Raw genomic sequence first — 27858 nt, 5'->3', positions numbered from 1 at the left:
GTCCGTACGGGACGGCAGGCTCCTGAGATGGCGGTGGGCGGTGGGCGGCTCACAGACTCACAGTGACCCGGTCAGCGAGCAGCTCAGATGTCAGCAACTGCTGAAAAGGAGGTAAGAACATTACCAGAGATAACCCTGTGGCCCCTGGTTTCTGAATTAGTTGTGGATGGATGTTGGTATGATATGGGATAGCGCAGCGACCTTGATTGGCTCGCAATGTCAGCGCTGGATGGCACTTGGCGGTCGGAATGACGATGCATGTGTAATTGAACCGTATTTCGCTTGTGCTAGAACCGCTTCGGTGCCCCATTTGTGGTCGATTTGCTTAAATTCCGAGGTATCATCTCGCGTGATACCCACTTTCCTAGCCTACCACCGTCTAACTCGCTCCCTGTCACCTCGTTCACAACGTCATTTCCCGGGATGACGTGGTCATTTGCCGCTCATTTGATTCCTTCCATCCGCGACGCTCCGCCACTTGCCGTGTCATTCCCCGTCTCTCAGACGGACAGGCTCGCTGACCGTTCCGTTCATCCCCTGAGGGTCATTGACCTGTCGGGCAGTCCCCCCCCCCCCTCCGACTCCGCCCCGGTCCGGCCGTCTGCTGTCTGTCTGTAAATAATGGGGAATGTTGGACATTCAGCGGATGCTTTTCCGGTCTTTTCAGTTCGATACGATGTGACTCGTCTCTCTCGCTGGTTAATTGTCCTTTTCTCACGGTAACACCCGCGTTCCTCTTGCGTCGGACTTCATACTTCGTTTGCCCCCTCCAGCTCTGCTCCCTGCCGACCCTGTGCCGCCGCTCTCTGCCAACAGATGGCGCTGGCGGCGGTGTTTGACGGTCCGGGGAAGCCCCTGCGCCTGACGCGTCTGCCGCTGCCCGACCGGCTGACTGAAGGAGAGGCGCTGCTGCGACTGGTGGCGGCTACCGTGTGTGGCTCGGACGTCCACACCATCCGTGGAATGCGCACCGAGCCGACTCCGGCGTGAGTGGGGTCACACCAGGGCCACGCGGGGTCAAACAGGGTCACACAAGGTCACATGGGGTCAAACAAAGGTCACACGGGTCACAAGGTCAAACACGGCCACAGAGGTCACAGAAAACCGTACCCTGTTTTAGCATTTGGCGACGAGACAGTATTGGCGAATGGTGACCGGCTTTCGCTCGATATTGGCTCCCAGACACGTTTTTATGCCTCTGCTGATATATCAGCATTTTTGTCGTTTCAAGCACTTGAACTGCCTTTCTAGAACTTAGCCGGACCGGTCGCACCATTCATCTCCCGCGGTGTGTCATTTTTCGCCCGTGATGCGGGCCTATTACATCATGACGCCCGCGGACCATTATCGGCGATGGTCGCTGGCCGGCGGGCCACACTCGGCGGTCATGAAGGACACTAATGGTGGACGGTGAGCGATGGAGCGACCCGACCCGGGCGCTCCGGTCTCGCAGACTCTGACCGGTGCTGTGAGCCGACCGGCCGGCAGCTGTCGGACGACTGGGCCGCCGCGGCTCCCGGGCCCGGAGCGGGACTCCCCGCCCGGAAACTCCTCCTTCCTTCCCCGGCCCTCCCCGGTCTCCGCTCGATCGGTGCCGTCGAGCGGACTTCCGACGCCCGAGAGCGGAGAGCGAAGAGAGCAGGAGAGAGTAGAGGGGTCTCCGTTAGCCAGGCCGTCTCTGCTCTGGAGATAGGCTGCTGATCTCATGGCCTTGGCATGTGGTGTGCACTGTGCGCTGTGCAGACAATCATACGGACGGTTAGGACCGTAAAGCAACGGATGGTAAGCGATTATGGCCTGGCATGACAAACTTAAGACGGTAATGCTGACGCCTGACGCTAAATTCGATAGAAAAGGAAGTAAATTCCATGACGTGGACGTATGGGCAGCGTAGTAGCGATGTCTCTGGACCAGCATCATGCACTATCTTGCGCGAGAGGAACCGCTTTACCTTTCCTCATCCGAACTGAACACCCGAGTGCCCATGTCTTGAATGTCTTTTGAGCTCGATGTCCTTATGAGACACCTCGTCTTGTTTCTCTGCCACCAGGATCCTGGGTCACGAGGGTGTGGGCCGTGTTGAGATCAGTCGTCGACCTGACCTGACCCCGGGTCAGCTGGTGACCTTCTGCGTGTGTGACGTGTGTGGCGAGTGCGACCGCTGCTCAGTGGGCCTGACGCAGAAGTGTCGACAGCTAATGAAGGTATGTAAAGACAAGGAGGGCATTTGAAGAAGTTTGCCAGTTCAAGACTCATACAAATGCTAATGATAGAGTTGCATATAATTTGCGATTGATTTGATTGGGACAAAATTAACCATCTTACTAGCCCTGCCAGAGCCGTTAGTTGTCTGGTGTGGGGTGGGATCAGTGACACTCATATGTATTCACGTGACCTTGACACGGCTTGTGAGTAACCTCGTCACTGCCACTGACCGACCTTAGGTGACCTCTCTCCTCCCCTCCGTGCCGCAGTACGGTCACACCACGCTTAGCAGCGGCAGCGGACTGAACGGCTGTTACTCGAGCCACGTGCTGGTCCGACCTGGCACCCACGTAGTTCCCCTGCCTCCGCATCTGGCCGCCTCTCCCGGCCTGGCGGCGCCCATCAACTGCGCCCTGGCTACGGTCATGGCAGCGGCGCGCGCCCTGCAGAGCCATCTGCCCGTGACCGCGAGAACTAGGGCACTGGTTCAGGTGAGATGCCTACAGCCAAAGGATATCCACCAGGGCTGCGGAGTCGGAGTCGGAGTCGGAGTCGGAGTCGGTCGGAGTCGACAGTTGTGACCGGAGTCGGAGTCGGAGTCGGAGTCGGAGTCGATTTTAGAAACCCGAGCCGGAGTCGGAGTCGGAGTCACCGAAAATCTGTCGACTCCGCAGCCCTGCTAGGTCTGCGGAGTCGGAGTCGGGAGTTGGAGTCGGTTGGAGTCGACAATTCTGCCCGGAGTCGGAGTCGGAGTCGGAGCTGGTTGTTGAAAGCCGGAGTCGGAGTCGGAGTCGGAGTCGCCGAAAATCCATCGACTCCGCAGCCCTGATATCCACTGATTTTGGAGAGCCCGCGCTGTTCTGACTGGTCGATATGACCATTAGAAAAATGTTGTATAAATGTACGTTCTGCGAGCCTCCATAGCCTGTCTGGCGGCTCTCGGCGGCCGGGAGGCTGTGTTTGTTCTGTTCCCTATCGGCTGATGCCGCCCCCCGCCGTGTGTGCCCACCGAATACTAACCGCGCCCGATGAGCTGTGCCGTAAATACGTCCCGGTCCGCCGCTCACCGTGTTGCCGGGCGACCCGATCCGGTCAGTCGATAACGGCCAGCGTGATAGGTGTTCACGGGTCCGTGACCTGACAGTCCCCACGCGGTGGGTTCACGTGGGCCGCATCAGGGCCCTCCTCACAAACCGCTTATAGTCATCACCTATGTATCATAATCGCCGGCGGCAGCGCAGTCACACCGTTCTAATAATATACACGATAACGGCCACGTGTCGGTGCCCATGGGAACTGAGCGCTCCGCGATCTGATGAGGTCCGGGAAATACGGCTCTAACTACTTGTCTATTAATACCATTCGGGAGGCAGGAATTATCGCTTGTGCGTGTGCCGCGGTGTCTCAATGCTTCCTTGATATAACGTTATACGCCAGCAACTCGTGCGATCCTAATGTACAATTAACATCTCGTGTTGGTGAAGGCATATCAAAGTAAGAACCCAGTTATTGGCTGGTTCAGTGACTGGCTTGATGTTCTTTCATTCATTGGTTTTACTCGCTGTCGGCCTTGATCGACTGAATTGGTACATTTCTATAACTTAAAACTAAACGAACATGTCCGTCGTGCATCTATCGAAACCACTGTCCTATCTGTAACTTTGATAATAATCATCATCGCACTTGGTCTGGCCCACAGCTTCTGTTGAGATTGAAACGATATCGTACCAAACAGAATCGATCACATCGGAATCGTTTCGCTCGTGACTGAGATGAAGGGCAGTTGGCTGGCGAATAGCGACGTAAACTGTCACTCACAGCCAACGTTTGAAAGCACCTACTCTCGAGCTTCCAAGTTTGATGCTCCAATAACGTTTGATCGCGCCATATCTATATTCTATATCCATGGGCTGGTTGGAATATAAATATTGCTGCGATGATAATATGTGCCCGTCCTGAATCGAATCGAAGAGCAATAACAGCATGTCTCTATCCATATCTGAGTATTATATAGCATGCATAATAAGACAGACGGCTTACACGCCGAAGTTGCGTTAATGTGAAAACATCTGCAACATGTGTTCCTATGCAATGTATGCATGCTTGAGCCTTTTTTCTCCCTGAGTTGCTATAACCAGTCGACTGTTCTGATCGTTTCGCATCTGCGTATCTGAGTCTGCGTCCCGAAGTCATTCAAATATCTGCAAACTGATCGCACAAATGTCCCGACGTCCCGTCGAGGATTCAAGGAAATAGCTTCGGCCGTTCACTTTGCTGATAACTTTTCTTCTGAACGCCTCCTTGAAAAACAAACAATAAATCGGAATTGTTCATGCATTAAACGGCATCTGGCTTGTCGCTGCTCCGGTCGCAGTTGATATCTCGAAAGCAGACGGGGCGTGATCTTTTCGCTGCTTCGTGCCCTCCTGCGGCTTCTGGTAGAGCCCGCCAGTCCAAGTACCCGTCAGTCAACTGGGACCCGTTTAGATAGCGTATTGTTTTCATTTTGTTTTGAGTACATCACGCTCAAGGGTATACATTTTTCATATCTAACTTCTTCCATAACGTCTGTTCCACGGATGGCTAAGACAATTATGGAGCTAGTGACAGAAAAATTACGCTCACCATGTAGCTTAAGTAATTTATTTGTACGTTTGACCGCTATATTCTGATGGTTGTGCTGCTGACTACCGACTAGTCTTCCGCACAATGTGAATACCCCGTGGATCGGCCTCTCTCGAGGTCGGACTCGAACAGATCTGAAGGGCTGAAATAGCAGTCTGCGAGATCTCTTAGCATTATCACGTAGCACGTAGCATTGCTATGTTGATTTTGTCAGTAACCCCTTACTATGCGTTTCAGACCCTGTGGAACAGTCCTTTTCGGCTATTTCTCGTTGTATATGCGTTTGATTTTAACCAAACTTTGGCATTGGTGGTTTGAGATCTCTACCTAATTTTTATCAATATGGTCTATTAACGAAAAATGAAAAATAAAGGCACTTGTCATTGACTGATAATGTTAAGGTCGTCAGAGCCCTGCTTAGAGGCTGACACAGGCTGGACGCTGTCTCCCCTCTGATTGGTCGAGACGCACTAGCACACTGCGGCTTGGCTCCGCCTACTTGCGGTCCAGCCTCGGGTCATGTCGGCGGCAGTCGCAGTCCGGCCGGCCGGCGTGCGGGCCGCGCACGCAGCGCAGCGGAGTGGAGCACTTGTTTGCATGTCATGAACTTTTAATAAGTTGTCCTACGACAAATAAGGACGGAGGAAGAAAGAGAAAGGAAAAGGAGACGTGACAATGAGACGAACGGTAAACGTTGGCTAGTGGACAACAAACAATATGCATATAGCCGCTAGAGCAGAGACAGGAGACAAAGACGATAGACCAGAGACAAGTGACGAAGATAGAGATTAGGCTATAGACGAGAGACAATATACTATAAACGTATAGACGAGAGACTGACAAGGGGGAGTGAAGGACGGGAGATCATGAACTCTCGATATTGCATAGCTACATTTTCAGATTGAGTCATCCTATATTTTTCCCTGTTTTATTGTTTTTCGGGCCTAAGATCTATCAACAACATTCTGAAAGCATTGTGGCAATGTCATAGAAAGATTTACCTATTATTTTCACCCCCCCCCCAAAAAAAAATTATTCTTTTGAACAAAAAAAAAAACGAAATGCCTACAAGTATCTATGTGGATATCTTCAATTAAATAAGGCCGTTGAATGCAAAGACAGTCCGGTGAATTCTGTCCCGTTACTCCTTAAATGCACAATGGCCTGTAGGAAAACGGCTGCGGAGAGGCTCGCTATAAATTATTGAAAATAAGATTATTTTAAGTCTGCATAGGGAATAACATTTTGTAGCTAGGAGTGCTTATTGTTTTATACATACACCGTCGCGATCTGCATTGAATTCTTCATCCTATCCTTCCTATTCTCCTATTCATCCTATTCTCTCCGCGCAAGATACGACATTTACAATATTCACGCAATGATGCCTGCGTTAGCGTGTGTCTCGTTCCAGTCCGTCAGAGCTCCGCACCGCTCTGACCCCGAGCGGCGAATGACCGGTCCCGGTGTCGCGGCACAGTGGGCAGAGCTTAGCTGCGGCGCAACAGCTGACGCTGCAACGCCATGCTAGCCTCTACCACGGTGCAGAGTTTTCCGATCAATTTTTACCATTACAAGTCAACGACAAGTGCCTTTCATTTTGACATTTTGTTAAAAGACCATATTAGTAAAAATTAGGTAGGCCCTTAAAACACTTTGTGTCAAAGTTTGGTTGAAATCAAGCGTATAGGTAACGAGAAAGGGCCAAAAAGGACTGTTCCAGAGGGTCTGAAATGCGTAGTAGGTTATTCACTTCCCACTCAGAATTTACCAAATCACCAATTAATACCTAATCAGTAATCGTTTACCCCAAAAATGCGGTGTTGAGATGAGACCGTACAGCGGTTTTGTATGCAATGCTTAGAGACCGTGGTGATAGGTGCTGAGATGGCAGCGCAGTGTGTGTAAACTGGGTGGCGATATCATGTAAGTTGCTGAGACCCCCAACGCCGGCGTTTCCAGGGCGCCGGTCTGCTCGGCGTGTTTGCCTGTTCCGTCCTGCGGGACGAGCTGCGGTTCGGCGACGTGTTGTGCACGGACATGGTGGCCGCCAGACGTCACATGGCCGCCCGGTTCGGCGCCAGCCCGCTGGAACCGTCACAGCTGGAGGGAGGTGAGCTGTACCCGCCCGTCAACCCGACCCTATTTCTGCAATTGATCCAATCGAGGCTCGCTCCCTCGGCGCTCGATCATGACGGTGCATAATTTGTGGGATACATTTAGGCGGCTACCGTAGTTCCATTTGTACATTCCTTTCTTGGTATTGATGAAAATCCTAGCGTTAGACTGGTTAAAGTGTCTTGCCACATAGCCTTGTATCTTGACAAAACTGCGCATAAAGTTCGATAACGGCCGATATCCCATTTCAGTTCGGCATTTTTCGTCGGCTTGATATTTTACAGCAATATCTCGGTTCACTGACCATGCTGTCTTGTTTATTAGCTCAGTATTGCCAGACGCCGGCCGAAGCGCAAATATGCTAGCGGAAGAAAGGTCGCGAAACTGTTGCCGGCATCTGTTTCTTCATTGAATTTCAGAAGATTGAGAATGGTGCCGTCATTCTTATGTTGTAAATCACACCTCGTAGGTAGCCTGCTATCAACATAGATTTGATAAACGGCTTTTATCCCTCGATAAATGATGCCCATCAATGCTATAGGGCGAAAATAATATTCTCTTCGCTCTCTTCCAAGTTCAGAACGGTGTCGTTAGTGTTGAGTCGAGCGAATATCGCCAGAGTTCCTCGATGAGTAATAGCGCTACTTACAAAAACTACGCAAACAAGCCTGATGAACACAGGCCATAAATAACAAGCAACACTGAACTCTTTCGGTGAGCTTTGAAACGATGTTACAACGAAATATAGCTTCTTCTGACTTCTTGAGTTACAACTATAAATATGTACTCTGCGGTACATATTTATAGTTGTAAGTACCTCCCTGCCTTCTCGAAGGGCCCAGCCATCTTTCCCCGGCCTGCTTCCACTTTTGGATCAGCTTAGCAGTCGGCTTCATCAGCAGTCGCTATGAATGAATAATTGTATCATTTTACTGCGTGCCTTCTGTCTCTGTCTTTCCCAGATAAGACCTGACTCAGAAGGGGTATTTTTACTCCACACTCAAAGTTAATCTCACAGGCCGTTGCGTATTTTGCTGATTCAATGCTGGTGTTAAAATGGGATATCTGACGTCAGTTTGACGTGCCGAACTGTCGTTGAGTCGCTCGGCAATCCTTGAATCGGACTCGGGCTCGGCACCAATAGAAATCGTTCGGCGCGGCGCCATTGACTGGGCGGCTGAGCTCCATCCATTTGCACAGGCCCGCTCTGGGCTCAGTCGCTCGGACGGCCGAGTGGATGGCGCTGTATTGGTCGGACCCCGTCAGCGGCCCTGGTCAGTGTGTCGGCCGAGCCGCTGACCGGAGCCGGTGACCGGCGCAGTCACAGGGGCCTCCATGTGACGACTGACTGACCTTTGAACGTTACTCGGTACTCGGCAGTGCCATGCACTTGGGCCGATGTTCCGGGCCGGCGGAGTTGTGAAAGGACGTGCGCCTGTGGTTTGGTGACCTCCCGATAGTCTGTTCCCGTCTTCAGGGTTCCTCCAGTCCTAACCGTTATGGGTCCTTCACATCTTACCCATTGTCCAGCGACGTTATACCCGGTATGCCGACCATGGTACCCGGTATGGTATGGTACCCGGTATGCCGACCATGCACTGCTGAAAGCTCGCGTAAGGGTAGAGCACGGCTTCAGCACTCTGTAGAGTTGGGCCCGGCTCACTGTCGAGATTCGGGCCTGCGGGCTGTTTGCTCTAAAAATATGGCGGCTGTATGCCGTCTAAGTGATGCATTTGATGTGTTCGCCGTGCCGCTTTCGGCGCGGCGTCTCGTAGCTTTGGCCGAGTTTGTTCGATGCTGGCGTCAGCAGTGACAATGACCGCTGTATTTCCAGATGCCGGTCGTCAGTTTGTGGACTCTTTCGACTGCGTCGTCGAAGTTTGCGGCAGTCCAAAGGTACGTTGCCCTGCCGTCTCTGAAGGCGTGTTCATTGATTAGCGATTAGAGCTGATTAGGTCATTAGAAACGCTGCAGTTTGTAAGCAAATGGAACCCCTTTCTTTCCTAGTTTATAGTGTAATGTATCGACAATTACTTCTTAGCTAGAGGAACGTTGTCCAAATAAACCTTGTCCCACACCCTTTATCCGCTGTTTTTTCGGCGTGCTATTTTTTCGACGATTTTTGATGCTGACTTTATATGACGGCTTTTTGAGCTGTGAATAAATGCTCGCCATCAACACAAAGTCTTCTGCATCAGTTCCCTGCCAGTTCTGGGTCTGGGACGGCGTCCATGCCCCAGATATCGAGCTGGCCATCGCTCGGTATCCGACGCGGTATATCCTCCCATTGGGGTGGCGCGATGGCGCAAAATCTCGGCGGCGACGGGACGTCGCGGCAGCTGGTCGCCCTCCCGACCACTCTCTGATGAAACGGCCCAGATGCGGCCCACAGAGAGAACGGGCGCTCGGCCCAGAGCGATCTACATGTCTTACGGCATGGCTCGGCGCGGTCCAGCCGGCTGGGCGGTGAAATGAGCGACAAATAACCGCGCGGCTGCCGATTTCCCGTCCCGTCGCCAAATGTAGGGGGGGGCTCGGGCCGGTCCTTTTGGCCTTTCGCAGCCACCCCTCTGATTGTATTACTACTACTCTACTTGATGTCCGTGTTAGGCTAAGACGTCTCCCAGCCTGTGCCCGACTGCCACTCGGGCCACGAACATCCCAATGTCTAATTCTACTATTTTACGTTAAGTTTCAATGCATCGTGGTACCAGTGTGAATCACTCCGCCATTTTGAGGCACGCCGCGGTTGGTAGCGCGCCCTTATGGGTTTAGGAGTGAAGCTCCTGGCCATTGATGACTTTACTAATGTACCGATAAAGTTAGACTCCGCTCAATCACCGTTCTCCTCCGACTCATCCCGTTACCAAAAGCATCTGGTCAATTCAACGCCCCATTTATTGTTCATAATTTCGTGATGTGGTCATAACGGACTGCGCTAATATGACGTTATCATTTTAGAAGCCTATTTCCTACCGCGAACGCAATCTACCCTAACAATACCCTAACGCCACGCATGCTAACCTAACCCTCCACCCGCTTGCTCCTACCTATCTATGGGATGTGCCTTGAGCCCGCACAGCATCCCTGCGTAGTCGGAACCTACCTTCGAGCCAGCTTACCAGCAGCGTGGATGAGGTCGGGTGCAGCGTTGCAGCCTGGTCGGCGTACAGGCACTGACCCCGTTCTCACTCCCCGCTGCGGTTATATACTCGCCCGAAGGTGGATAAGTCCTGTCACTCGGTCTGAGGCTAAAATCGATCGGGCGACAGTGACTTACGGTTCTGACTACGCTGACCTCGACGTGTTTCTAAATGTCAAAAGGCGAGCGAAAACAAGAATACCGCGATTACGAATTTCTAGCTATAAACCAAAAGGCACATACCGCGATCCACCTTAACAAACATACCGCGACACACCTTACATAAATGCCCCCCTCTTTGGGCCTGGGGTTAAATCCCCTTACTTTGGGGCGGCTCGGCAATCCGTTTTGTGTGTGTGTGTGTTTTTTTTTTAGCGTCACGACTTCCTCTGCCGCGACGGCACCGCGACGGTTTCCTCTTCGGCGACGGTTCCGCGACGGTCAGCTTCCGCAGCTTCTCCTTCGTCCACATGTCCCTTAACATCGTGCAGCGGCGTCCACTACAGCAGCATCGTGGCGTTTCCGCAGGATCGGCATCCCCGCGCGGTTTTGCAGCCTCATCATGTCCTGCAACACTGGCGCGACGGTGTCCTCTTCGGCGACGATGTGCGCGGCGCACCAGCCTCCACGGCATGTCGGGTGCGCGCGCCTCCACGGCGACGACCTTCGCGGCGCACCAGCCTCCACGGCATTGGTAGGTGCGCGCGCCTCCACGGCGACGATGTGCGCGGCGCACCAGCCTCCACGGCTTCGGTGGGTGTGCGCCTCCACGGCGACGATGTGCGCGGCGCACCAGCCTCCACGGCATGTCGGGTGCGCGCGCCTCCACGGCTACGATTTGCGCGGCGCACCAGCCTCCACGGCATGTTGGGTGCGCGCGCCTCCACGGTGACGATGTCCGCGGCGCACCAGTTTCCCCGGCTTTGGTGGGTGTGCGCCTCCACGGCGACGATGTGCGCGGCGCACCCGCCTCCACGGCATGTTGGGTGCGCGCGCCTCCACGGCGACGATGTGCGCGGCGCACCAGCCTCCACGGCATTGGTGGGTGCGCGCGCCTCCACGGCTACGATGTGCGCGGCGCACCAGCCTCCACGGCATGTTGGGTGCGCGCGCCTCCACGGCTACGATGTGCGCGGCGCACCAGCCACCACGGCATGTTGGGTGCGCGCGCCTCCACGGCGACGATGGCGCACCAGCCTCCACGGCATGTCGGGTGCGCGCGCCTCCACGGCGACGATGTCCGCGACGCACCAGCCTGCTTCGTCGTACCTCAACCTCTTCGGCACGACTTCCTCTTCCACGACGGTCTCTTTCTCTCTCGTCGACATCAGATCGACGGCACCGCGACGGATTCTTTCTACAGCATCAGCATCCGCAGCTTCGTCGTACCTCAACCTCTTCGGCACGACTTCCTCTTCCGCGACGGTCTCTTTCTCTCTCGGCGACATCAGATCGACGGCACCGCGACGGATTCTTACTACAGCACCAGCATCCGCAGCTTCGTCGTACCTCAACCTCTTTGGCACGACTTCCTCTTCCGCGACGGTCTCTTTCTCTCTCGGCGACATCAGATCGACGGCACCGCGACGGATTCATTCTACAGCATCAGCATCCGCAGCTTCGTCGTACCTCAACCTCTTCGGCACGACTTCCTCTTCCGCGACGGCGCCTCGACGGTTTTATCTGCGGCATCAGCTTCCGCAGCTTCTCGACCTCTTCTTCCGCACGTCCCTCAACAACGTGCAGCGGCGTACACTACTGCAGCATCATGGCGTTTCCGCAGCTTCGGCATCCCCGCGCGGCATTCGCTTTTGCAGCGACATCATGTCCTGCAACATTGACTTTCATTCCGTACATCATTCGCTCCTACCAGGTATCGTTACTGCAGCTTCCGCAATTATTCTGTGCATTACTCGTTTCTGCAGCGCCTTCGTGTCCTCAGCATTGGCATCACTTTCCGCAGCGTCATTTCTTTCATTGTTCGCATTTCGGTGCGACAGCTTGGCTAGCGGCTTAGCAGCTCAGGATTTGACATGTTTTGGAGCTTTGGCTTGGCCGTTTTGGGCTTCATTTGGTCCTCGTTACTTGTTGTCTGCCGCCAGGTGGATGTTTGCGATACCGGTGGCGTTCCCTAGCGTTACATGGGCGCACCAGTGATCAAATAGCATTGTAGTGCGGCGCCTCGGCCACATCTTGCTCTGCAGTGGCGTCCGCCTACGCAGCCGCCTCGGCCCTTTTGCGTAGCATCCGTTTCTGCAGCGTCATCGTGTCCTGCAGCATGAGCTCTCTTTCCGCGCGGCATCAGCTTCTGCAGCGTTACCATTTGCGGTTCGCTGCGGCAGCTTGGCTTGCGGTACAGCAGCTCAGGATGCGACTTCGGCTTTGGCTCGGCCGCTTTGAGACTCCACATGGTGGTATTCGTTGCTATGGTCGGTTGCCAAGTGATCGCATGCGATACAGGTGGTGGTCCTGACCGTCACCCGGGCTCACCAGATGGCAGTATAGCTCGGCGTGGCGTTTCCAGGATGGTGCTGCCGTAGTTGCTGAGGTGGACACACGGCAGCGTCCGTGGTGGCCTCGTTGCCGCCACAGCAGCAGCAGCGTTCGCAGCGTCATCACGTTCTGCAGCTTTGCCTTGTCTTTCCGCACGGCATCCGCCTGTGCATTCGGGTGCAGCAGCTGGGGCCTGCGGCGCTGCAGCTGAGTCCTGTTGCGATTTCGGAGCCCCTGGGGTGGGCGTGGAGCCGTCGGCTCGTTTGCTTGGGCTCGGGGCGTTATCTGGTGCCCGTCGCTTGGTGATTGCCGTCAGTCGGATGGGTACCATCCAGGTGGCGGTCTGGTCGGCCCACGGGCTGAACAGTTGGCAATGGAGTCTGGTGGGTCGCGTTTCGGGATGTCTCAGCCGTCGGTGACCGGATGATCGGCCGGTTCCGCGGGGTCGGTCCACCGGGGTTGTTCGTCTGATCGCCGCCGTGCTTGCCACCGTGGACGTTCATGTGATTGCCGTTGTACTTGCCACCTCCCGGCACCGCGGACGACTCGAGGGTTTGGGCGGAGGTGGTCTCGCCAGTGCGGTACGACGCACCGGAGGTGTTCGGCACACCATTAGCGCTCCGGGCCCGTTCGCCCCTTTGCTTGTCCTCCGTCACTGCTGTCCGGGTCACCGCTGGCCTGCCAGCATACTGTTGCCTACACTCATACAACCACACGTACATTGTTTCAGCCGTAATCGCCACGTATGACGGTATTACGACGGCAATTTTCCTTCATTCACACTAATATACATGGCGACATACATAATACATACATACAGACATACATACATACATGCATACATACATACATACATACATACATACATACATACATAGTTACATACATCCCCGCTACAATTTTACATATTGGCATTCATGCAGATGCAAGTTCGATTAGTTACATACATCCCCGCTACAATTTTACATATTGGCATTCATGCAGATGCAAGCTCGATCTACATGCAGTCAAATTTTATACCTATAGTTGTCCAGTTACCAGGAGACATTTCTACATGGTGTCATAACGCATGTGTTGCCACTACATCTATTAGGCGTAGTGTTTGTCCACTGGTCGTGAACTAGGCAGGGTTTTACATCTATGTGTCAAGCTAGTGTAGGTATTTTGCGAAATCTGATTTCGCTATTTGGAGGTCACAAAAGGATGCACGAAGGTGAATCCCAAATCGATACCAGCCGGGATGAAGCCAAATGGTAGCCTCTGGATAGTTAACTTCGGCAGTTCGCCGGGGTCGTTCTTGTTATCCATCACGGCTGGCACGACCGGTCTGATCTCCCAAATAGCCATCCCAATTTGCACTGCTTTGGCCGGATCGAAACGAGCATTTGGAACACTGGGCTTTGTCTCATCGAAGATCGCAGCACGCTGCCATTACATGTGTCAAATCGGGTATTTATGGTTACAGCAACAGGCCCATTGCTCCAACACCATTATAAGTGTGGCGGCAGCTTGCAAAATGTAATAGCAGCGTGGTAGCATTGTTACATTTCCCTGTGATAGAAATTGAGGCCAAAGCTATCGCTTACCTGTGACGTTGATTGTTTCATTTCATTAAATTAAGTTGGTTGGGATTCTCCATAACTAAATACTTGCCTTTAGGATGTACTGTATACTCACCCTTTAGAGGGAATATTTCCCAATGTGATTTGGTAAGGTAAATTTACGTTATACGTTGTAGAATGAATGATGGATTCTTCAGTTTTAAACAGTCGTTATGAACTTTTTTTTTAGCCAATATAGTAGTGGAGATAAATCGCTATAGGTACTTCAGTCTTTTGAAAGGGATAATAATACGGCCAATATGGATCCCATAAACCGTGTCCGCAGTGACCATTGAGAGGCCATTATCTGGGCGGATTTACATTTCTTATTAATTCGTCCGTTGCGGTGTCGGGATAGATACTCTGGCCGCTGTGGTCACTTGTTGCCAACCTTTGACAATTGCGAAAGAAAGCATAAAGTAGCGCAACGTTTAAAATAAAGTTAAGACACAAATGTCCACTTTTTAAGCCACTACTTTTTTTTCGAAGCCTCAAGCATCTACGATGCTTTATCGCCTTACTATCGTGATCAGAACCAACGAGTGACGTCTTATTTATTGATTAATTGTTGTTTTTTTTTAGCCTTGTCTTTCTATGCTGGTCCTTCCTTTATTGCTCTGACAGGCGAACGCTTGAAGGAAGCTACCATTGCAAATAAAAGGGCTGTCATTCTGAGCAATCTTTGCGACAGGGGAAGCAGGGCAGGGTGATTGAAGTGATAATTCGAATCCAATGGCACCCTACAGCTAAACACAACTGGGCGAATGAGACGGAATGCATACAGCCCGGCAATGTATGCCCTTGTGGCTTATTTAAGCATTTATAACGTTAGCTAGGCTGGACACATAATAATGCCCAGGTAAATAGCTTCACGTGTGTCCTAGCTTGTGAAACTGAAACGAGAATGTTGAATAACAGCCGAATCGATATATGAAGGTACGGGTTTCACTGTTATTATAATAACTGTCACTCTCGAAATCCAGGTATTTTCAATGATTCAACAGCCTTTGTTTACGACAGTCTTTGTTTGTTTGCGATGGGTGTAACTTCCACACCTATGAGTTCTGGTCGAAAATGTTATATTTTGTCAGGTAGCCCATAGCCTCTGGCTTCGGGACTGTAACTTTGATGAGAGAGAACATTTGCGGATTGTCGACAGTGGGGCGCCTCCCTGTCTGAAAACTAGACTGCTTCTTTATTGCAATCAGTTAATGATGCATTCATAGGTACTGTCTTAATGCCATTGTTATACCATTAGGTAGTCCATTTGCGCCTCTGCGGGCAATTGCCATGGTCGCAATTTACATAATTTGAAGTAGGTGTCGTTCCTAAAAGCGGGGCATCCCTCATACAGATACTGAAGGATGTTTACTTTAGAATTGCAATATAATGAAAAAACGGACTCCTCTTTTAAGATGTCACTCTGAAAATGACAGATGTATCGCAAGTTTTATGGCCTATGTTTCAAAATACTGCAAAAAGCTAAGAACAAGTCGTAACATTTCTGACGGCGCAATGAGCTCTACAAATAAGCTTATTTCTAGAGGTTGAATCATAAAAGGTACTTCCCAGTGGTAAATATTGTTTTCTAAATAAACTGCTATATATGCCATTGAATTAGTGGTAACGTTGGTAGGCCGTACCTACAATATATATGCAAGCATATGCAATATCTTTGGGCATTCAGTGGATAGGTAATTGTTGTTAGTTCCTACCGAGAGTTTATCAGCTTTGCCCGATCTGAATGCGTCGCTATGGGGAATAACGTTTTGTGCCGCCATGTTGACTGTAGTGTAGCGTCGACGTATATTTGACCGACCCGTTGAACTCTATTGATTTCCGATACCCGACCACTCGACTGACAGCTGACCGATCACTTGTGTGTGACAGCTAACTCGGCGAGAAAACGTGTACTTTAGTGCACTGGGCGACCGTTTCAAGTCTGAATTTTATGAGTTATTTGCACAGCATGGCCGTACGCTTCTGCCGACGCCCGACATCCAAAATGAGTCGTCATCGAATTTTCTCGCACCCGCCCCAGGTTTCGGTTTTGCCACGGTTTGGTGAAACGGCCGCTATATTGCGTAGATCCATTATGCCAACACATAATATGTCGCGCTAAATCTAAATGTGTAGAAGATCTGCAAAATTTAAATCTATCAGTTCAGATATTGCTTTGAAACTAGGTATTTGATGATCATCCGTTGTTATCGCAATGGTTATTGCCCCTTGACGTTCGCCGCTATAACACGATTAAATGAGTGGTTATAATTTAATGGGTAAAGCACAAATAATCCATCAGCATCGTATAAGTTCGAAACGCATTCTTTTATCGTTGTTTTAATTTCAGTGCCTTCGTTTATGTTTTTACTGGTTTTACATAGATTCTTGACACGTAAGAGTAAGATTTAACCGACTTCTTTTTAATCTCTTAAGTTCCCTTTCCAACCTGGTTAGCCAGCATAGGCATCGGCCAATGATTCGATTAGAGTTTGTGATCTGCCATAGAAATAATCGTCAGGAACGTTCAGGATACGTAGAAACAATATGCCACTATCGTTCAGTCGCCGAGCAGTGTTGGTTGCAAAAAGCCGACAATTCGCCCCGGGGCTGGTGTCAGTGTCACCGCACGCGTTGCATTTAGCATCAAGACTGCAACGATGGGCGCCGATGAAATTCTGAAATTTTGTTTCGAGTGGCGCTGCTCGAGTATTAAAGAAGGGTATGTCAGAGTTTCATTAGGAAATCAGCGAAAATGCTTGATCCGAAAGAAAAGTTCCGATATGAGACACCATTGATTATGGCGTAGGTCATATTTTATTAGTGACATATTGAAGATATTTACCTAAATAATCACTTATGAAAAAATGTAACAAAATAAACCTATTCATATCATATTTGTTTGCAATCGACCATCCTGTGTTTTCTTTGTGCATTTATGTACCTAAATCTGTGCTCTCAGCTACGATCTAAAACAATTCACCCACTAGGTGACAATAAGCTGATGGTATTATTTATAACTATGGGTTCATAAGTAATTACATACATGCTTTTTGGATTTCTTCTCTATTTGAAACAGAAGTGCTACCGTTGAAACTTTGTAAAAGGCAAATCGTATGCCCACTGGCATCTGACAGTTCGCACTTGCAATTTGCAACAGGTTGACCACGAATGACTGACGTGGGACGTGGTTCTGCATCTGACAGCCCATATGGTTGACTGATGTGTTTTGCATCGGACAACCCACATGCATGGGTAACTGACGTGTTTTGCATCGGACAAGCCATATGGCTGACTGACGTGTTTTCACATTTGTACGCACTAGATGTCGATCTCTCAAATTCACGCCGCGATTACCATAAATCTTTTTACGATCATCATCAATATATTAATTTGGTACCAAGAGTATATTTCACCAAAGCTTATAAATGCCGGAATTTACTCCTTACCCTTACCATTTATAAGCCGCATGCCAACTATGTATGATTTGATTTGACATAACCTCTGGCCCTATTGGTATATGGTAATTTTGACTTGCAACCAGCCAGATTGTTTGTAGGTACGATCGATATTATGTGGCCGGTATTGCATCTTTTATCAAATCATATCTCTAGTTTGTTTATTCCCGGAAAGAATGATACTTTCACTTTGGCAAAATAAGATTATTGACTGTTCATAAATCACAATTTCCTATCATTAATATTAGCGCGCTCGCAAAACCTTTGATGGTCGAAACAATTGAAAGCAATTGTAGCATACGATTGAGAAAATCCGACATTAAATACTGAATGTCTTTAATAAACGTTGGTTTTTATTGCTTATGAATTCAATTGCTAACTTAATTTGTTCGTAAAATAGGCCATTTTACACGTTATATCATGCGCTATTCTCGGGCGATTCTGAGAACTAAAGATAGCAGTCACTTAGTTTAATCAAAGGCAAAAGTGTAGCTTTGCGTTTGTCCTAGTGTATTCTGCAGCCATCGTGAGAAACATTTAACGAATTTATCTCTTTATAAGCCGAATATTGACAAATTGCAACCTTCGATTCTATACTCTTAATTGTATAATGAAATCGTCAAATTCTGAATAAAAAAACCTCCAATAATCCTAGTACCTACCTACTTTTATGAAAGTTAAGTTGAAATGCACACAAAATGCTTAGACCCTTTTTTTTACAAAAATTGATAGCCGGTACGCCATTCTCGCAGTGATTCTGTGATAGCCAGATGGCAATTAACAGTCGAGGATTATGAATCTACCAATTATTGTAATTACAACCAATGACAAACACTTTTCATACTTCAAATATTAACGAATCTTACGTCCATTTTTATGTTCCTACATATTTAACCGTGTGATTAATTGGTCGGGAAGGCGTCAATAGCGGAGTGTGTTCACCTTATTCTAATTTGTCACAAAGGCAATATAGCTGATACATGTTAAATCAAGTGTCATTTCATTGCAATTTTGAAATAGAATGGCGGGCAAAACAAAGGAACCTAAAACATGCATCAACAGTACAGTTAAAGTTTTATGCAGTACAAAGGTATAATTTAAACGAATAATTTTTATGGGAAGGCAATGATTTATCTAATTATATACATTATTGAGATAAGATCAAAATGAGTTAATGCACGTATTTGTAAATGAACAATGCACACATTACTGAGTTAATCAAAACAAGCCTTCCGCTAATCGTAAATATGTGAATGTTACGATCGAGATGGGAATTTACATATTTTCATTGCATGCTAAGTTCACTCACTATTCACTCAACTTCAGATAGGCATTGTCCATCTAATATCAACATACTCACAACTCGCATTCCATTTTCATTCTTTCATTCAGCATACACTCTCCATTCTAGAAATGTATCATTCATTCATTTAACATACTCTCATCAGCTCGAGATACTTTTCCTTTTCCATTTACACTTAGCGACTCGCAACATTCTGCACTCTCGCTTCTCACCAATACAACTCGTCACTCACTCTTAAAGTTTTCATTGTTTCTCATTTTTATTGCAGTCATAGCAAGCTTTTGCCTAACAATTTTGGCTGCTGGTCTGGCTCGATTGTTCCTAGAAGTTCGGATATTGAGCGGAGTAAATTTAATAAATTTAGAATAATGGCACATCAACCGTTCTTTCAAGATTCATTCGATCGTTGCGACTTACTATCAGCCGTTTGATTTTTACAATTTATGATTTACAAAATCTCGTACTGAACACGCGCGCTGGATTTACTGTGGGCCGTCTCGCCAAATGCAGTTTAAGTCTTACGTTAGCGTCGTACCCCATACCAAGATCCTATTGCTCAGGATTAATTGAAAAACGTTTTTACGACTTACTGTTAGCCGTTTGTTTACACAGTTTAAGATTTACAAAACCACGTACTAACAAGCGCTTCGGAGTTATTACGGCAGGGCGTTTCATTAATGCAGTTTAAGTCTTACGTAATGGCGTGCCTGACCAACCGGATGAAAAACGTTGTTCACTCCTCGAATGTCACTTGAAAGAACGTTTCCCGGCCGATGCACCATTTATGTAGGGGGGGCTCGGGCCGGTCCTTTTGGCCTTTCGCAGCCACCCCTCTGATTGTATTACTACTACTCTACTTGATGTCCGTGTTAGGCTAAGACGTCTCCCAGCCTGTGCCCGACTGCCACTCGGGCCACGAACATCCCAATGTCTAATTCTACTATTTTACGTTAAGTTTCAATGCATCGTGGTACCAGTGTGAATCACTCCGCCATTTTGAGGCACGCCGCGGTTGGTAGCGCGCCCTTATGGGTTTAGGAGTGAAGCTCCTGGCCATTGATGACTTTACTAATGTACCGATAAAGTTAGACTCCGCTCAATCACCGTTCTCCTCCGACTCATCCCGTTACCAAAAGCATCTGGTCAATTCAACGCCCCATTTATTGTTCATAATTTCGTGATGTGGTCATAACGGACTGCGCTAATATGACGTTATCATTTTAGAAGCCTATTTCCTACCGCGAACGCAATCTACCCTAACAATACCCTAACGCCACGCATGCTAACCTAACCCTCCACCCGCTTGCTCCTACCTATCTATGGGATGTGCCTTGAGCCCGCACAGCATCCCTGCGTAGTCGGAACCTACCTTCGAGCCAGCTTACCAGCAGCGTGGATGAGGTCGGGTGCAGCGTTGCAGCCTGGTCGGCGTACAGGCACTGACCCCGTTCTCACTCCCCGCTGCGGTTATATACTCGCCCGAAGGTGGATAAGTCCTGTCACTCGGTCTGAGGCTAAAATCGATCGGGCGACAGTGACTTACGGTTCTGACTACGCTGACCTCGACGTGTTTCTAAATGTCAAAAGGCGAGCGAAAACAAGAATACCGCGATTACGAATTTCTAGCTATAAACCAAAAGGCACATACCGCGATCCACCTTAACAAACATACCGCGACACACCTTACACAAAGAGCGAGAGCGCTATTTGTTGAGACATTCCGGGCTGTTGAATCGGGGGCTTTCACTGTGGCTCGGATGCATAGCAAACGAGATGGATTCTGGCTGTGAATGCTCGGGGCGCCACAAAAGGGAACCTCGCCCGTATTGCGCACTGCTTCACTGATGGCCCTCGTTGCAATCCACTTGGTGTTATGCTCACTGATCAGGCATGCTCCGTTCTACATTCTTGGAACACGCAGCATAAGAGTTTATGAAAGTTATAGCGTTCGACGGAATTGTCAACAACATCAGACTCAAGGCAGATGATTGTCCAATGAGCCTTTTTTTAGAATGAATGCTGTAAAGATATAAAATATTGTACAAATGCCAGTTTATCGGCAATAAAACTCGCTTTAACGCAAGAGCTGAAAGCCTCCTACTGCTTTATTTTTGGTCTACTGAAAAAGGTACGGTTTAAGGCATGCATAGCTCTGAAGAGAGAAAAAGGACCTCTCATCTCACTGACTTAGGTCAGTTTGTCCGATTCCGTTCGTCGTTTTCATACTGTCCACACTAATTCTTTCTTATTCCGACCAAACCCGACCCGACTCATCCAACCTGGTCCCGTCCGGGCCTGCCCCGACCCGCGCTGGCTGCAGTCGCGTCCGTCGGCGGCCGGCCCGGCCGCTCTCCATGCCGGTCACGTCCGCTAATGACGGCTAACTCCGTTCCGGCGGCGCCAGTTTCGGCGCTCTGAAGTGGCCCCCCGTGCTGCCGGCTACCTGACGGCACTACGGCCGACGCCAAACAAAGACGCGTGAGCGCGCCGCGACAGCCAGCTTTCAATAAGACCGGTGAGGCGGACGGCTGTTTACCTTTCACTGGCCTGCCGGCCGGCTGCAGAACATAGGGCGCTGATGGGCCGCAGATGGCGGAAACTCGCCGACTGCTGCTCCTCTCCGCTCAACCAGGAGCGGCTTTTTGTCAGAGCACAAGAGCGGCCCATTAGGGCTGCACTTCCCGGCAGCAGGTCTCCGTGCGTCTCGCCGCTCAGTCGGAGATCAGAGGGCGACGCGCGGCAGCACCTCATCGCGCCCGGGCGCCGCCAACGACGACGTCCTGCAAGTTCGACAAGAAAAACAGTGCGCTCAATTAGAAACTCGGCAAGGTTGTGTCGGAGCCTCAATCTCCGGACCGGCGAAACTAGCGGAAGCCTCAGACAGGCTTTATACGTGGGCAGCGGAAAGGATAGGCGCTGCGAAGAATTTAGACAGTTTTATCGGACTCTCTTTTCTCTGACGTTAAACTTTTCTTGCTTTTTAACAGCTGCTTTTACTATCAGATAACATTATTTTTCTGGCATTGGCCATTTCTCTCAGCTTGTTTTAGTCGTACCAGCACTTCGGCGAGCTGGACAATGTAGGTACACGGCAGAACATAAATCGATCATGATCGATAAATCGATATGATTAACCCACGTGCTAGTCATAACGTTAGTATTATGTGCCCAATGCCTTAAGCTGGATTCCGTATCAACTTGTAATAACTATGAGAATACTCTGGCTTCTCTCATGGTTCTTCATCTAGCCTTGAGGATTTAATTTCTCAGCGACATTTGCACATGTTATCAGTTAATGTCATATTTAAGCGAACATCATATACTTTGCGCTGAACAGCATGGCTTCCGCCCGGGCCACTCCACGGAGTCGGCGATGCTGTGCGCTGTTGACAGGCTTGTCAGCAGCATGGACCGTGGCCTCGTCTCCACGTTGACGACGACAGACACGTCCAAAGCGTTTGACAGCGTGCAGCATTGCCGGCTCCTGGAAAAGCTCGGATGGTATGGTGTGGATGACCATTGGTTCCGCGGTTGGCTCGAAGGCCGAACGCAGCGTGTGGCGGGGTGTACAACGCCAGTGGCGGTGACACATGGCGTGATCCAAGGGAGTACTTTGGGACCGATCTTGTTTTTACTATTTACCAACGATTTACCTTCTTTTATTCGCCACGGACAGCTCATCATGTATGCCGACGACGCGCAGTTTATCGATGCGGATGCTCCGGCCAACGTGGGTGACCTCCGTACTAGAGTAGAGAACACGCTCAAAATTGTTTTGAATTGGTTTACTCAAAATCGTTTAAAAATTAATCCCTCAAAAACAGATCTCTTGGTCGTGAAGTCTAAGCGAATTCACTTAGAAATCAACGAAACATTTAAAATTCATTTTGGGGAACAGCTCATCAGTCCTTCTCCTTCTGTGAAGGTTCTTGGCATAACTTTGGACTCTTATCTCAATTGGGACCTCCAGATATCTGCCGTCATCAGGCGCTGTTATGGCATGTTGGTGGGACTTGCAAAGCTGAGCCACCGACTACCACACGAGACCAAAAAAGTTATCATCGAAGGGCTTGTTTATCCCCACATCACTTACTGTCTGACCGTTTGGGGCGGCTGCACCAAAACCCAAAAGTATAGGATCCAGAAAGTTCTAAATTTAGGTGCCAGGATCATCGCCGGACTAAAGAGGTCTCAGCATATTACTCCCGCTTTAAAAGAACTGGGATGGCTCAAAATTGATGAGCTGATTACTAAATGTGACTTGGCGGCACTTTGTCGGATTCTGGGGTCACCTGAGTCGCCTGAGCATCTCCGCACGATGATTGTGTCCCGTTCAGATGTATCAGAAAGGACCACGCGGGGATCGGAGAGTATGCTGCTGCAAATGCCACGCGTGCGCACAGAACTCGCTCGCCGTGCATTTATGTGCCGGGCTACCACCGCCTGGAACCGCCTGCCAGCCGAGCTCAGGAGGAGTCGTTTACTGTGTCACCCACGGAGGTGAATCGCGAGACATGGGGAGTAGATGTGCTCAGTTTTATCGCATTTTAGCAATTTATAGTGATTTTTAAACCATCATTTTTTCGTGTTTTATGAACATGTTCACTGTGTTTAACTAATGTACTGACTCTGAAATCGGAAGAGCCACGATGTGGAGATTTTTATGAATACAATACATACATACAATGCATACATGCCTGAGATGGCAAAACACTTCACAATTTCATCATCATGAAGCCTGATTCTCAGCAGCTACATATTCTCGTCTATGCAACGTTGAGCCAGTAATTTTCTCACTGAGCTGCAGCGCTGCCTCGAGTACGCTGTGTCTTTAGCCACAGGACCGTCCGTTTTGAGAGTCATGCTCCGCGGTGTTTGCAGGTGTTCCCCGGCGGACTGCGGTGCCTCCGACCGGGCGGCTGCTACGTGCTGGTCGGTATGGTGCACCCCCACTCCCAGCTGGATGTCACCGGACAGGCCATCATCAGAAAGTGTCTGACAGTCACAGGTGAGCTGCCCGCAGTGTCTCAGTTCACAGACCCGCTATTGACGCGACCCGTGAGCTAAGCATACAGCGAACGTAAAACACAGCGGTGGCGACCTCAGTTTGGTGATAGCGAACGATTACCTATTTAACAGTCGAAGCTGAATGCCGGTGCCAAAACCGATCCGATGAAAGTCACAATCGTTTTCATCATTACAAAAAAAAACTTCTAAGTGGGAAATTATTCGAAGAAAGACTTGCTCGGTATTATTTCAATCGTCTTTTTTACTAACCGAGTGACAGCGAATGTGTTGGTGTGGGTTGTGATGAATGATGTCACATCCATAATTACTTTTTCAGGCGTACACAACTACACGGCCGGCGACCTGGACAGGGCCGTCGCCTACCTGGAGACCGTGCTAGCCGAGGACCGATACCCTCTGCGACAGCTGCTCAGCACGCCGTTCAGCCTAGAACAGATTCAGGTGGGTACTCGGCGGTCCTCTGCAGTAGTACGGAGTGTCGACACGGTCACCCGTCTCCGGGCGGTCATCAGTTACTTAGCGCACGGGCGCCATGAGACCGGCTGACATGTGGGCGGTGTCGGCGCCGTCAGGTCGGCCGCCAGTGACCCGTCCGTCTCCCTGGCTCCTTTGACGGTCGGTCCCGCTCGGCTGACCCTCGCTGACCTCGGGGGTCGCCTGGGAGCCGCCCGTCACACGGCTGAGTGGGCCGCTCCGTCATCGCCAGCCGGCCTTGGCGACATGGGGACATCGACTGACCTTGACTGACCAAGGGTGACTTACTGCCTTGGATGACCTTGGCTGACAAAGGGTGACTGACTGACCTTTGGTGACCTCTGGTTGGCGTTAGGTGATCTCTGGCTCTATCACCAGCCTCTATCAGAGTGGGAGGAGGCGTGATGACCGTCAGATTGGCCCTCGATCACACGGATTGCCGCAGGGCGGAGGGCGAGACTAGGGTCCTCCGGAGACGGTGCCCGAGGGGCAGGGAGAGACTGTCTCCCCAAGAGCCTCGCTGTCTGAGGGGGCGAACGAGACCGACTCCCAGGAGACTAAACAGAGTTTGGTCCCGCGAGACCAGCTGTCTGACGGTGGGGGGGGGGGGAGGGGAGACGTGCTGTCTGACTTTTTCCGAGGAGACATAAATTATTTGTTATTCGTAGTATTTCGATAATTATTTGAGTGACTGATGGCTGTCTCATCTTCCTCAAGTTGTGTGGCATAACTACGTCCTCGATTTATTCTATCTAATTGATTTTCCAATACCTAATTATCTAACTCCCATTGCATTAACAGTTAATTGCATATTTCGCGCGAGTCAATCCTGAACGGACCGCTTATGCGAGACTCCGACATTAATACAGGGAATACTCGCTTAGCCCTAATGCGTAATTACCATTTGCTGCAGCCTGCAAAGATCAACGAAGCGCTCTGTAAATTAAGTGGTTGCTATTGGTGAAGTGAGGGAACCTTTGCATTCTCTTTAGTTAGATATAGCAAATTATAGTTTCATCTAGTTGGATGACTGTTGTACAGCTTCTGGACGGTGGCAGCCTATTTCAGACGATTTGTGACGTTGATGATTGTTGTGGCGGCGGTTTCATGTGACGGTGAATTGACGGCGGTTTTATGTGACGGCTAACGTGACGGCTCTTGTGACGGCTAATTTGACGGTGACGGCTGATGTTTCCATGACGTTGACGGCTGACGTTTACATGACGTTGACGGCCGTTTTGTTTCCGCAGGAGGCCGTGGACCAGTCTTATAACTTCTATCGCGTGTTGATCGAGCCATAATGCCAGTGTCGTTCAACGCGCCCCGTTACGGCCAATAGTCCCGGCAATTGGCGTTGGTGCGTGACCTAGGGACAACTAGCAAATGGCGCGGGGTCCATGTGCGTGCTGGTGTGTCACAAGTGTTGCACGGAACCTTTTTCGTGTCGTGCCATGGCATTTGTCTTGTCAACCTCGCCCTAATTTTGTTACACCAATTGCCTGTCGTTTCTAGATTGCGTTCGATTGTGATCATACCGCGGCAACCGAGCCGTCCGATATTGGATGACAGAAAAAGGTGCTGAATTATATAAGCGATATTACAGCGGCGGGCCTTTATGAAATATTGAAAAGCTCATCAGAAGAAGCGCAATATCCATTTTTGAGACGGATGGAATATTTGTGTCCCTCTATCCAATCTCATTCCGTGCCTCTGCTCATTAAAGTGGATTCCAGTCGGCTTTGTGCTGACGGCAACTCGTGTGGGCCGGTTCGCGTGTCGCCGCCCGTTGTCGGTCCGCCTGGTTAGTCCGGTCGGCTAGACCGTGATCCTCGATGAGTGCTGTGGTAAGTGGATTATCGACTCCATTTACCAACGGTATTTGGCGGCCGCCATCGGAAATGACCCGTGCGTAGTTCATTGGGTGGCCAATGCCCAGTATTGATCCCAAATGTGGGTTGTGCTTCGTTAGTCTGTGGTCCGTAATAAAAACGCACGTCGCATGCTGGGTGAATGTGCGTCTCCGTATTTCACCAGCCTGTCATTTGCCGCTGTGTAGCTGCAAATGTTCCCACGTGGGCGGGACTGAATTCACCTCACTCCGGGTCGGCGGTGCGAGCAGCTCCCACCACCTCATAGGCCCCCGTCATCCCTGGCCCGGCCCGGCCCGGGCGGCGCTGCCCAGGCAGCGGCCCCTCGGCAGCTAGTATTTCACTCGGTCAGATATATGATACGCGCCGGACCGAGTGCTTCTCTCGCTGCTCAGAGAACTGCGCCGCCGCTGCGGCCGCCGGGCCAGACGTCTGTATGTGAGCAGCATGCTATTGGGAGTTTGATGGTGGCAGACAAAGTCGCATGTCATATTTAGCTTGACGTTCAATTGATTGATTATTTCTATGCTGCAGTTTGATGTAGCGTGATGATTTATGCCTGCATTCGATTGAAATTTATTCACCATCTATCACGTGCCCGGAGTGACGATGGCCGATCTGGTGGGACTGGAGGAGCCCGTAAGCGTGCCGGCTCAGGCGTGGCATTTTCTCGCGCTCCGGGCGCACATCAATCTTCATCGGAGCAGGGCGATGGCTGACTGCGCCCCGTGATCGGGCCATCGTCCCCAGACGCTGCCCGAAGCGACGGCGATCGTCGACAGCGACCGGCCTCTGCGTCCGGCCGGAGATATGGGGAGGGAGGAGATATGTCTGGCCAGATCTATCGGGAGAGTTTGGGATGTTTTTAGCCGAACGTATGGAGAAGGTTTGACTCGATGTTGCAAGGGTACCCAACTTTTTGGCGATGGTGTGGGGTCTATGGACCCGGCTTTTAGATTTCGGTCCAACTAGCTGTGTAAGGGTCCAATCGGCTGTATGGGTGGCATTTAGCCTCCGCTGGGACGGAAACGAAAACCCAGTGGCTTGAGGGTCATGAAGGCATTTATCAACTCCATTTCTCCCAGACAGCAGTGTGACGCTTACGACCGGTGGCCGTCTCCCGCTTCTCTCAGGCGCTGGACTCCGTGGCAGCAGTTTCTCGTCCCTCCTCAGTCCCCGGCAGCAGTCCCGCCTGGCACTTTTCGCAGAAGCTCCCTGTGATTTCCCATTTCCCCAGCAGCCCGTTACCCCCAGAAGTACCCCGTCTCTCCCCAGCCCGCTGAGCCTGTGCCGGCCGCGGGCGGTGACGTATGCGGGCCGATTTTCGGTCTCAGATGCAGACGTCGCCGGCTACTCGGGTTGTTACCGGCGCCGTATGCTCTGACGGCTATCAGCTCGGCCCAGTCCCGCCCCAGCCGGCCGCCGGGCGCCCCCGTCCCCACTCCACTGCCATCCTATTTTTTTCCGGCGGTAGCGCTACTTGTGGCGCAGAAATACGCGCCTAGACCTCTCACATACTATTACTCGTATACACGTGACTTGTTAG

General features: G+C 50.4%; 1 protein-coding gene across 1 annotated transcript; it reads left to right on the top strand.

Annotated features, from left to right (window-relative positions):
* Window positions 1–87: 87 nt before the first annotated feature.
* On the top strand, window positions 88–26474 carry LOC122381469 (5-exo-hydroxycamphor dehydrogenase-like). Its single transcript, XM_043365684.1, has 9 exons — window positions 88–111; window positions 817–986; window positions 2051–2204; window positions 2475–2696; window positions 6790–6940; window positions 8780–8841; window positions 23824–23950; window positions 24287–24411; window positions 25695–26474. The coding sequence occupies exons 1-9, from the start codon at window positions 88–90 to the stop codon at window positions 25743–25745; spliced, it is 1086 nt and encodes a 361-aa protein (XP_043221619.1). The 3' UTR covers window positions 25746–26474.
* The last annotated feature ends 1384 nt before the right edge of the window (window positions 26475–27858 follow it).

Source organism: Amphibalanus amphitrite, unplaced genomic scaffold (genome assembly GCF_019059575.1).
Source record: "Amphibalanus amphitrite isolate SeventyFive unplaced genomic scaffold, NRLGWU_Aamphi_draft 000120F_arrow, whole genome shotgun sequence".
NCBI classification, from domain to species: Eukaryota; Metazoa; Arthropoda; class Thecostraca; order Balanomorpha; family Balanidae; genus Amphibalanus; species Amphibalanus amphitrite.
Note: the sequence above shows the minus strand (reverse complement) of the source record. Positions and strands in the feature narration are given on the sequence as shown.

Coding starts and splice junctions, on each gene's coding strand:
- LOC122381469 (XM_043365684.1), top strand. CDS start 88: ATGTCAGCAACTGCTGAAAAGGAG. Junction 6,941..8,779: donor ACCGTCACAGCTGGAGGGAG/GTGAGCTGTACC, acceptor CTGTATTTCCAG/ATGCCGGTCGTCAGTTTGTG. Junction 8,842..23,823: donor AAGTTTGCGGCAGTCCAAAG/GTACGTTGCCCT, acceptor CGGTGTTTGCAG/GTGTTCCCCGGCGGACTGCG.